General features: G+C 39.5%; 1 protein-coding gene across 3 annotated transcripts in view; it reads left to right on the top strand.

Annotated features, from left to right (window-relative positions):
- Nucleotides 1-12,997, top strand: part of LOC111866893 (acyl-CoA-binding domain-containing protein 5A) — a 44,327-nt gene that overhangs the window by 28,151 nt on the left and 3,179 nt on the right. For all 3 annotated transcript variants that reach the window (XM_023856239.2, XM_023856238.2, XM_023856237.2), the window contains 4 exons: nucleotides 649-811; nucleotides 4,219-4,382; nucleotides 6,771-7,074; nucleotides 10,313-10,548. In XM_023856239.2, the coding sequence (XP_023712007.1) occupies nucleotides 649-811; nucleotides 4,219-4,382; nucleotides 6,771-7,074; nucleotides 10,313-10,548 (867 nt within the window). The remainder of the gene's footprint in view (nucleotides 1-648; nucleotides 812-4,218; nucleotides 4,383-6,770; nucleotides 7,075-10,312; nucleotides 10,549-12,997) is intronic.

The raw sequence follows: 12,997 nt of genomic DNA, 5'->3' as shown, positions 1-12,997 counted from the left end.
ATCGAAGATAAAAATAAAAACAAAATGCAGCTTTCCCCCCCCCCCCCCCCCGCGAAGGGGCTTGTTCACTTTGAATTTGTTCCTCCTAGCACTAGGGTCAACTCTGACTTTCAATGTGACATTTTCAGATGCGTGAGAGAAAATGTGTAACAAAAAAGACCAGAACTTTGGGGCAACCACAAGTGGCTCCTTCATCATGACAGTGCACCCACCCACACATCCCTGAAAACCATGGAGTTTGTGACTAACAACAATATGGTTATCATTGCCCATTCTCCCTACTTGCTGGACTTAGCCCCCTGTGACTTTGTTTTGTTTCCCAAATTGAAAATGAAACTGAAGGGATGACATTTTGAAACACTGTCTGACGTCCAAAGAGACTCACAAATGGTACTCAACAGCATTAAGGAAAATGACTTCCATGGTGCTTCTGAAGTGTGGCAAAAACAATGGGATCTCTGTATACATTCCCAGGGAGACTATTTTTAAGGAGACGGCAGCCAAAATTGAATAAGTTAAGCCAGCATTTCCTTTTTGACCTAGTCTGGGAACTTTCTGATAGCAATATTATAGTACTCGTAGTATTATGCAGGTAGATACAACAGTTTTCTTGTCTTTGGTTTCATTTTGTGCATCTGATACTTACAGATTGTGGAGACTATGTCATATACAGACAATGTTGCAAACTTTCTTGGCAGCCTTGGTTCATTCTATGATGCTGTTCCTGTAGAAGACTTGGAGTTATTGGTAGGAAACGTGCTTGAACGGGTACGTTCACAACCTGGATCTCCTCTCAGTGGCTCACCTCTGGGTAAGTAAAATGCATTAACTAGTTCAGGAATGGTGATTGCATGCCTCATTCCAATGAAAGTAAGTGAATTTAACTTTTCATCATTATATTCAAAAGATTATGACTGGGAAATGGGGTATTTTGTGTCTGGTATCTGTTGTCCTTTAACCGTAAGATTATTTTTATTTTGGTGGGATATCTTGGGATCTGATTTGCTTAAGGGGATGAATTAAGTAGTTTGAATTCAGATGTTCACAGATAACATTAACACAGTTTATTCGAGATGCTATGTCATTCTTTATTTGATGAATTTGACAGTACAAAACTTCCAGCACCTGAAATGCTTTATGCCAAATCTCAGTCCTTCACATTTAATAGTTTGGAGAAGTGTTGAAACTCCTATGGCATGTGAAAAGGTAAAATTGCCCCTGTGCTTAACTAATTAAGCGCTACGCCATGAAGGCATATGGGGGAGTGGATGTGTAGACCCACATTTTCTTGACCTTTGCACTAGTTGGAGGTGAGTGGTCAGCTTCACACCCCAACCACTTTATCCCCTGGAGAAAGAGTCCCCAGTACACATTGGATAGGAGGTTGGGAGGACCCCCAAGCTGGTCTGGATGACTTGGAGAAGAGAAAATTCTTGACCCTACTGGGACTCCAACTCTGACCCCTTAATCATCCAGCCTGTAGCCAGTTGCTATACCAACTGCACAAATCTGGCTCTCCCTGTGGCAGGAGATGTGGTAAAATAAACTCTTGACACATATCTGCAGTTTGCAACCAAGCATGCTCAACTTTATATCGGTTTCATTTAGTCCATAAATCTACATAATTACATTGTTGTCAGCTTAACTGCCCCAGGTGTCATTCCTGAGTCTCCAAAAGGTGGCAGTATGTCATTAACTTTCAGTAGTGTCCCTTAAACATAACACACTTCCCTATCTCATACTTCAGTAACAGTTTTAATTTTCCAGTTGCTGAATCATCACTGAAAGAAGGTTCTCTTTGTATCAATAGACATGTTGTATGTACGTAGGTAAGTCAATAAGTAAGTTACAAATGGATATAGAACTTAAATAAGAGTACTGATTTGAAAAATGCTCTTACTTCTTAACATAATCTCTCTGTACATTGACACACTTGTACCATCGTTTCAGAAGCCCCTGAAAACGAGCAACATAAAATTCTTTGGGCTGCTGTCGGAACCAGGTGTGTTCACACGCCATGGACTACCTCATAATGCATGACAGTTTGCATGCTTTTGTAGAATGGCCTTATGAAGTTTCCTGAGGATGTTACAGCAGAAATCAGCATTTAAGGTTCGTCCTTGAGGCTGGAGTGTGGTCAGCAGTATGCCTTCGTGATTCCAGAAGACTGTGAGCATCACTTTCATGGAGGATGGTGTCCCCTTAAACTTTTTTTTTGGCAGGCGACACAGGATGTTTTCACTGAATTGACGGACGCTTTGTCTCAGGCTGGTAATGGTGAACCCAAGACTCATCACCTGTGACAATTTTGGCTAGCATATCGTGTCCTTCATTGTTTGTAGTGACTCAGATGCTGTAATGCCAGACCCATTCTTTACATTTTGTATTGTGGGGTCAGCATGCGCGGCATCTATCATGCACAGACTTTGTGAAAACCTAACCCGTCATGCATTATGAGGTATGCCATGCCACGTGAACACGATTGGTTCTGACAGCAGCCCAGAGAATTTCATGCTGCTGGTTTTCAGTGGCTTGTGAAACGATGGGACAAGTGCCTCAATGCACAGGGAGATTATGGTGAGAAATAAAAGCATCTTTCAAATCAGTACTCTTATTTGTTTAAAGTTCTATATCCATTTGTAACTTACTTATTGACTTACCCTCGTATTTAGTTTGCGTGCAGGAAGTACCCATGTTGCATCTCATCTTGTGGACCATCTCTTTTTGTTTGTTAATTTTATGTTCTTTTTCAGTCCCTCCAGGGATAGTACAGTAAGGTATGCCTTAGTTAAATCTTGCTTTCCCTTTCAGTTCAGTTGTATCCTTGTATTCTTGTATATCCCATTTGGAGCTAGAGATGCTTACGTTTCATACAGTGTTGTTAAAAGAATTTGATCTGTTCACTCAGAAGTCCACTTCTTCCTTACCTGGAAACTGCTTGAACAGAGACCATTGAACACAGTTATTGGTGTGAATAAGATCTGCAACTGAGAATACTTAATTTAAGATGTCCTGTGGTTTCCCACAGTGTATCCAAGTAAAAGTAGTAATACAGGGGAACCTTGCTTAATGAGCATAATTCGTTCCAGAAACACTTGTTAAGCGAAACAAATTTTCCCATATAAATTAATGTAAAATACGATAATGCATTCCATGCCCCAAAAAAATACTCAACAAATTTTATGTATAACGTTTATTCAAAGAAAATTATATATACATTGTTAAGGAGCATGAATCATCTTCATCTTTTCTTCTATGCGGAATGAACCAACCCGGAATGTGAATTCGATTTGCAGGAAAAAAAAAATTCATATGAGGAGCAACCTTTCAACATCGTCGAGAATACGTAACCGTGGTGTAGATATTCTTGTCACTCCCTTTGAAGCATCTATCTCCTTAATCTTGTCCTTGTTCTTGAGGGTAGTGCAAATCGTTGATGTAGACCGATTGTATGTGTGTGCTAGATCAGCCACGCTCACACCTCGTCGCTTTTCAATGATTTTACATTTCATTTCTATGGTTATTTTTATTCTCTTATGGCTGTCTCTTTCTTCGGGGACATTTCTGCAAGGGTTATTAAACTTTGCACACAAAAAAATCACAAATAATATGTCTGAACACAAGTTTGGAAAATTGTGTGATCACAAGCGACACTAAGATGCTAGCGGAACGAGTGCTAAACACAGACTGACGTAGCAAGCGTACAATCCGGGACTTCCACTCTCGTCACTTGTTATGCGAATTACTCGTTATGAGAGGTGCTCGTTAAGCGAGGTTCCACTGTACTTCTGTGGAACTAATATGATCCATTTCCTTTTCTCTTTTGCTTAAAATGTGCTAAAACCAGAATGGAAGACATTTCAGATACTGTACAAAATAGAGTGAAAGAAGACAGTAGGGAATTTTATGGTTTAAAGTCATAAGTCTTACTCTTCAAAATAATATTACAAATATTCCAGGTTAAACGTCTTAAGAAGTGAATGGTGTGAGGTTCATCGTGACCTTTATCAGAGAGAAAGAAATTAGTATTTAAATAATTTGGTTCAGTGCATTTATTTATATTAACTCTGCTGTCATATGTCAGAATATGATAGTTTGGAAACATGACATAACCATGTAAGATTTGAGGTTTTCTTCATAACATAACCAGGTCAAAATAACATAACTCGTCTCAATATCTAAGAGTACATCAGTATAGAACTGGAGTTTGTTCTTCAGCATCACGTGAGGCTTCACCACACAGGGTGTCTACGACATCTGCTGCAAATGGCCGCATCACATCAAGTCTGGAGACTAGTCCGGCCAGCAGCTACTCAGCCTCACCGTTGCCGCCTGACCCAAATGATGATGAGGAGGAAGAAGAGTTCATTGATACTGTGGAGGTCAGTGTACATATATCCTTAGCATGACTTCTATGAGCCTACACATTCATTTTCAGGCATGTTTAAAACTTATCTTTTCTCAGATTGACTTTTATGGGATGTGTCACCATATAGTAACAGTGATTCGCTTTTCTGTTAATCTCAAACTGCAGTTTGGTAACACTGAAAATTTTCTGGGAGAGATTCTCTAAATGTTCATTCCCTGGAAGATAAGTAGGATGTGAAGGCAGTATGGAGTATTCGGTTGAATCAGCTGAAACGACATTATTATTCTTCAATTATGAGGTACACTGAAGAACACTGTATACCAGGAAGGCAGCAACAGTGGAGGAACTGAGGTGTGAGATTGAGTTTTCTGTAACCTTGAGGTAAATTTTGCAACAACTGGCTAATTTCTATATGCATAATGTGTAAGATATGAGTAAATGAAGCATATACAATTTAGAGACTCTGTATGTTGTACATCATGGGAACAATAGATTGTCAGTAGAGTGCGGAAGTGATTGCTTGAAAGCCTTTATTAGTTTCCTGGAATTCCCGTCTCCTATGTTTTGTGGCCATTGCAGTGAACATTACCTTGTTCTTTACTCCCTTATCACAGATAAGTCAGATGTTAGAAGCTCAAATCTATGAACACTTAAAAACAGCCTTCCAATCTATACAATATGTGTTGCTTGGACCAAGAATTGTCTTTTATTCCATAAATACTTTTCAGGATCTCACTCTGGAACACTTTGAGGTGATAAATGTGTATATCCATGCATTTGGAATCCATCTGAAATAACTTAGAAGGTAATCTGTATCAGTTAGTGATGTAGACAAACAGAGAAACACGATCCAGCAGTCTTCTATCACGACTGGAACCCAGAAGTCTTGATTTGTACAGACACCAGAATACCAAATGTCTATAGTCTTCCCAAGCTCACAAACCCAGCATGCTCTTATGAGATATAGCTGGTACCACAGGCTCCCCGACCCACCATCTCGCCAGATGACTACATAGAGCAGCCCTTCCCATGATCCATATCTTGTCATCACATACTTAACTCAGTGCTTCATGCAGAACTTGGAACAGCTTAGCATCACTGAGGTGTCATTTTTGTTAGCTTTGATGTGGAATCCTCCCTTTTCCCCCAGACATGATGGACATTGTCTAGGAGCAACCAACTCCCTCTACAAGACCTCATGCTCATATAAAATACTGTCAGTAGTGTCATCTTCACAAACCAGGGATAGTTCTGTAAACAAGCTGATGGTGCTGCCATGGGGTTCCCACTTTCTCCTTAACCAACAGCTTTCAAGCCTATCAAAACTGAAATGCTGGCATAGATATGTGGACAGTGTGTTTGTAATTTGGCCATGCAGACCAGCCAACATTAGATACTTCTTGGCCACCACATCACCAGGATTTCTGAATAAATTGAGACACCAGACTGGAGGATGAGCAAGCAGTGGTAGCCGAACACCCCACAGACAAGAAACATGGTCATAGCAGACATCTGGGCTTACCACATGTGCATTATGAGGGAAGCCATTGAAATAACAGAACACTGTCATAACTCCCACTATGAGAGTGGATAGACTTGATAAATGCTGACTTCAGCTCGTCCCTATAAATGTACCACTCAACCAGTAATGAGCAACTGCTGAATTTCACCCATGCTTACTGACACAATGGACACAAACGAATTTTTATCACCTCCTTTCCTAGCCATGTGACCACTAAAATCTTTTTCCACAAATATTTCCTAATCAGATGGTTATAGGAACATCATCCTTCCCTTCTTCTCATTACCAGAAATGCTTCCATCATCTCTTGTCCTGAGTATGAAATTGCAAAAATGTATTTTCAAAAGCTTTCAGTCACCTCTTTTTGTCAACCATGTTGTTGACCCCAATGGGATAGCACTCTGCTCTTTGATTTTTCCCATCACCCCTTCAACTCCCACTCACTGCCCAGTGCCAGATCTGTGACAGCTTCTGAAAACCCCCAGGGACATTAACCCTGAAGATGGTGACTGTAATGTTTGCTGAAGTACTAGAAAACATACCGCATTCTATACAACTAATTCCTGAAATCTGAAGTCATAGAGAATTTAACATGTATAATTTACACATTTTCTGAAATATATATTGTATACTATGTCAGATCTTGAGTTTCAGTATTTTCAAGCTGATAAAAAATAGTGAAATTTGTATGACAGTAAAGGTGTCAACCATGTCTTTCAAGTTCATAACAGTACCCATCATGCACTCTATCTCAGTGTGGCACAGGTGACTGGGAAAGGCTTACCTGAAGCCTGATTTATTTCAGCAGTGCAGTTGAAGTCCAAATTCAATTCATTCTCAGTCACTGTGAACTTACGTTTGTGTTTATCTCTTACACAGGCTGTGCCAGAGCGTATAGTAAAAGAGAGCTCCACTGTTGGAAGACCATTATCAGGATCAAAGAAACTGAACCACTGCAATCATGGTGTTGCCATGATTCAAAAGAATGACTCAACAGGAATTGTCTCTAATGGCCATATTAATGGTTCAGCCATTATTAATCATGTGAGTGATCTTCACAGCCATATTACAGAAAGTGAGGTGGCTGTAACAGTGAACGGTCTTGGGGAAGGAGTTGGAGGAAAGGAGACAGTTAACAGCAGAGGGCGTTCCAGAGAGCGACACAGCCCCAGAATACAAAGAGGTTAGAACAATCATCTCAATTTTATGATTGTGGGTATTGTAATATCCATAACAGGGGCTGTAAGATTGTTCCTCAGGACCAGTTGTTGTTACAGACCCATAGAATGCTAGAGAATCTTGTGATGTCAGTACCTAATCATTGCCTAAGGATTTAAACCAATTTAAGTAACCTGAAGATAGAAAATGTATGCTTGGACTGGGATGGCTGTAATTTCTCAGTTTTAATAAAATTTCAGATTTTATAAGCAGGTCCTGATCTGCAGAATATGAGTATGTTATGTACATAAGCTTTAGTTATTTAGCTTGATGTAGCAGCCATTGAAACACTAAAAAGATGAGCCAACAATTTCACTAGCACATCATCACCCCAGACAAAACATAAATTTCATCAGCTGTCACTGGTTTTCAGGGATGCAATAAGGATTCAGTTTGAGCACACCATACCTGTGATTTTATGAACTGTTCTGTGTAGAAGTTGGTCTGAGTTACCATATCTTCCCAAATTAGTTACTGACAATGAGTTCCAGAATTTCCAAAATGTCATTTGTGTCGTTTCCTGCTTCTGGAACCCCAGATCCACCAGCAAAATGTTTGCTGTGTTCCCTGTAAATTGATATATTTCTACCTCCACCATGACCCTGCGAATCATAGGAGGCAATGAAAAGGGAAGTCTCAAATGTGAGACAGTAAAATATGGTTGCGATTCCCAAGGGACTCAGACCCGAGAAAGACTGCACTGGCAAGGGCCAGTAGCATGTAAAAAAGACAGACCCGTCCTCTCGTTCAACAGTAATAACTGGGGCTCGACACCAGGACTTACTGACTGACTGACTGTCAGTCGCAATGTAACTTGGACTTAGATGTATTTCTGTTCAAATTCTGTCACACCAGTCTCTGCTTCTTTATGATCATTAACCACAACTTGGAGACCTAATACAGAGACTATTGAATATATTATTAAACAGTCATTATAAATAATAAAACTCCACTATAGGCTTTTACATACTTAAACTGCAGATAAGTGATATCATATAAACACCACTGGAATGTAGGGTTTTTAATAAAACTCCACTATAGGCTTTTACATACTAAAACTGCAGATAAGTGATATCATATAAACACCACTGGAATGTAGGGTTTTTAATAAAACTCCACTATAGGCTTTTACATACTAAAACTGCAGATAAGTGATATCATATAAACACCACTGGAATGTAGGGTTTTTATAATCTGCTGGGAGCCTCTGGTGGATTGGGGTCTTGTTGGTTGATTGCTACAATACATTTATCTTATTATCCAGCTGAGAATTGTTTGAATTTTTTGCCAGCCATGTCACATTTGTATGTAACAGCAATTTAAGTATTCCAGAGAAATCAGTGTTCTGTAATTCTCAAACTTAAAATCACTGCATGGGATTCAACTGCCCTAAGTTTCATCCCTTTTGTATATAAAAGTAATCATCTCAGTATATTTATATTCTTCTTGTTTTCTGCAGTTATGCTCTGGTTAATCACAAGCCCAAAATTCAGTTCATATTGACCCATTCTCTACTTTGAATTCAAACTGCACAAAACAGTTTCTGTATTTGTCTACTATGCGGTGTGAAGCAAAAAGTGCAAGTCTCCATACCATTACTCAGTAGTTACCTTGTGTACAGAGTTGATAATAATGCTGTATCAGCTTAGGAAAATAATGATGTAACTGCTTCATAAACTGACATTTGACAGTAATACAGGGAGATCGAGAAGTCACGCACATCACACTAAGCAATTATGTTTTACTGGTTTAATGCACAAACTACAAGACAACTACAAGACTTACTATTAATGTGTATAACCTTACATCTTAGAAATGCAAAATCAAATCATGTCTTTAAAACGTTTGCTCGAAATGGCTTCTCTGTTTAGCACTCTTTTTACTGTGTTTGAGGCCACTTTGTGGAGCACCTGTAAACTGATGCTGTTAATTGCCATCGTAATGTTCCTCTTGAGGTCAGCCAGTGTATGCGGATTGTTTTTATAGACAATTCCTTTGAGGTACCCCTAAAGGAAAAACTCTCTGGGTGACAAATCAGGCGAATGCGGGGGCCACAGTCCGTTTGAAATGAGACGGTCACCAAAAAACTCACACAAGAACTGCATGGTTTCATTAGATGTGTGACATGTGGCACTAACTTACTGCAACCAACGGTCACGTTCATCAACTTCAAGAAGCGCAATAAACTGTGTAATGATGTCTTGGTACACTGGACTGTTCACTGTTGTTTCAAAGAAAATTGGGCCCACTATTCGACATGATATAGCACACCACACTCCAAATTTCTGACAGTGCAAGGGCTTTTCATGTAACACATGTGGATTTTCAGATGACCACATCCTATTGTTTTGACTGTTCACGTGGCCACTAAGGTGAACTGCAGAATCCGGATATTCCCGACAAAACTCATCTGCAACACATGCATACGAATGACTGGCGAAATAATGTTCCACAATGAAAACTCGTTCTGCGGAAAACAACATGTTTGTCATACAATAAACAAAGCTATGCTGCAGATGTTGTATGACCGATACACAACAGATGACGTTTCTACTCATTGTTGGTACTCCTACAGTACCATCTAGTGGTAGGAGATATAATTATATTAACTGCAATACAATTTATAAGAACTTTTAGTTTGATGTGTGTGACTTTTCGATCTTCCTGTATAATATGACTCAAGCATTGATATAGAGAATACGATGGGGTACCCAAAAGAAACCCAACTATTTTTTTTGTGGGCAGAGCTTTTGTAGTACCGCGTTTTGCCGCTATGAGCGCATAGATCTAACATTCCTGAGTCAATAAGCCAACTACCGTTGCTTCAGAAGGTAAGGACTAGTTTCGGCAGAGTTTATAGTGACAACTGTTTTGTGTGATCGTCGTTTTTGCAATGGCCCGAACACACGAAAATGTTGAAANCTGAGGTGAAGGAAAAAAATGATGGAGGCGCTGTCAAGCATCTCAAAAGATGAATTTAGACAATGTTTTGAAAAATGGAATAAAAGACTAGACAAGTGTATTAGTGTAAGTGGAGAGTACTTTGAAGGGGATTGAAGGTTTGTGCTTAAAATTTGAATAAATAAGTTAAAAAAAAATAAGTTCGGTTTCTTTTGGGTACCCCCTCGTACAGATTTTTTAGTGTAAAATTTGAGTGCATATGTAGTCTGGGGTAATGAATATGCACGTATTCATGAATGCAGCTTTTCCTCTATCTACATGGATAAGCCAAGCTGAACTACCAAACTCCCCGGATGTGGTGTGGCCGAAATCTGCCATGATAAGCCCACCTGAAACGAATGAGTCACTGCCAGTTAACGACATCTCAGATCAGATTCGTGAGGCTGTGCTTCATCTGCAGAGAGACCTAGATAGGGTGAATGCAAGGGTGAGAAGCCTGGAGGTTTCTGCTCTTTCCGGATCCTTACATAATTCACTGGTGAGTGACCACATGAGTTCAAAAACTCCGGTATACCTTCTGGGAGAGGAATGTCAGGTTGTTAACATGCTGTGTTGTTGTAACATACTTGAATGTGATTTGTACGAGGACTCAGTGGAACCTTTAATGGACAGATTGCATTTACTGGGGACTGAGCATATGAGTTGAGAAACTGTGATTTACCCTCCAAGAGAGGATTATCAGATTTTTTTCAAGTTTCAACATTTTATGGAATCCAAAGGCTCATTTCTGTGCTCACAGGAGTCTGCCACTGATTGCTGTCCTGAGCCAAATGAATCCAGCCCATACCACCCCATCCTATTTCTCTAGAATCCATTTTAATATTGTTCTCCCACCTACATCTAGGTCTTCTTAGTGGTCTCTTTCCTTATGGATTTCCCACCAAAACCCTCTTTGAATTCCCTGCCTATCTCATCCTCCTTGACTTGATCATTTTAATTGTATTTGGCAAAGAGTATAAGTTATAAAGCTCCTCCTCATGCAGGTTGCTCCATCCACCCATAATTTTATCCATCTTCATCCATCCTCATCACACTATTTTCTAACACCTTCAGTATATGTTTGTCCATTAATGCAGAGACCAAGTGTCACACCCATACAGAACCATGGGCAAAATTATAGTTTTGTATATTCTAATTTTTACATTTTTAGACAGCAGGAGAGAAGACAAAAGGTTTTGGACTGAATGGTAGCAAGCATTACCCAGATTTGATCTCCTCTTTAACTGAAGTTGAAAGAGCACCGTAAAATAATGTAGGAAACTATGAAGATACTGTACAGTGTTATATAGATTTTGCCTTATCATAAGATGTCCAAAGAAGCAGAATCAAAGAATTCAGGTTCATGAGCAGATGCACAACCATAGTATAATTATTGTACCTCAAAACTGGAAGGTTATATTTCCTATGACTATTTTGAGTAGGGATTATTTTAACAAAAATAAAGCATTAAAATACAATGTACAAAAGCAGTTCAGTATATATTCATCTTTGCTAATCACTGTGGTTGTGGGTTTATAGCATTTGCTGTCTTCTACCACTTGAGCATTGAGGTTGACAGTTTGGACCTCACTCTGGGCATGGATGTATATGTGCCGTTTCTATGTTTATGTTGTCCTGTATAGGTAGAGGACTTGTGATGGGTTGATCTGATGCCCAGAAAGTCCTGCCAAAATGTATGTAAACAAGGGTCTGAAAGCTGGAAAATAGGAAGCCTTGGGTTGCATTGGTATCATACCATACAGACAGAAGGGCTTTGAAATACCTTTGTACCTTAAATTGGGAGGTAGCAGGTTTTCTTTGGATAAATTATGTGTATACATTGATAAATTACTTCCTGACGTCAGAAGATAATCTACAAGGGGCAGTCACAGGACTGAATTGCATCCTAATGGCATATAAAATGAAAATTTCACAAATCAGAATGAAATCTATGGAAATACATGGAACTGCTGGTAAAGAATTAAAATTCTGGTAATAAATGACCAGATCTTAGAACAAGTCAATAATTGTAATATAGTGGGTGCAAAGTATCTAATAATTTGGTCACAGGTTTGGATGATAAATACACTTACATACTTACTTACTTACTCACTCATGCAGCTGAGCCCTTCTGGAGGAGCCACCAATTCTGCAGCTACTCAGGAATTTCCCAGCATTTTATGGAACCCGAAGGTTCATTACCGTCTTCACAAGAGCCCTCCACTGGTCCCATCCTGAGCCAGATCTATCCAATCAATACCATCCCATCCTCTCTCTCTAAGATCCATTCTAATATTGTCCACCCACCTACGCCTTGGTCGTCCCTGTGGTCTCTTTCCTTCTGGCTTTCCCACCAATATCCTGTACGCATTGATCTCCCCCATTCGTGCTACGTGACCTGCCCACCTCATCCTCCTTGACGTGCTCATTCTAATTATACTTGGAGAAGAGTACAAGTTATGAAGCTCCTCATTATGCAGTCTTCTCCAACTTCCTGTCACTTCATCTCCCTTCGGTCCAAATATTCTCCTCAATGCCCTGTTCTCAAACACCCTCAGTCTATGTTCCTCCCTTAATGTCAGAGACCAAGTTTCACACCCATACAGAACCACAGGCAAAATTATAGTTTTGTATATTCTAATTTTTATGTTTTTGACAGCAGACGAGAAGACAAAAGGTTCTGGGCTGCATGGTAGCAAGCATTACCTGAGTTCAATCTCCTCTTAATTTCCTCCTGAATCAGGTTTCGATCTGTTATCATTGTTCCCAAATATCTGAACTGTGCCACATTTTCAAAACATCTGTTTCCTATCTTTATGTCATGATTTTGCCCTGAATTTTGGTGATGAGACAGTAACATACTTAGTTTTCTCTGTGTTTACTTCTAGCCCAACCTCTTTACTTGTGTCAATTAAAGTTTATGTGTTTTTCTTTATGGTATCTACATT

Source organism: Cryptotermes secundus, unplaced genomic scaffold, assembly GCF_002891405.2.
Source record: "Cryptotermes secundus unplaced genomic scaffold, Csec_1.0 scaffold810, whole genome shotgun sequence".
NCBI classification, from domain to species: domain Eukaryota; kingdom Metazoa; phylum Arthropoda; class Insecta; order Blattodea; family Kalotermitidae; genus Cryptotermes; species Cryptotermes secundus.
Note: the sequence above shows the minus strand (reverse complement) of the source record. Positions and strands in the feature narration are given on the sequence as shown.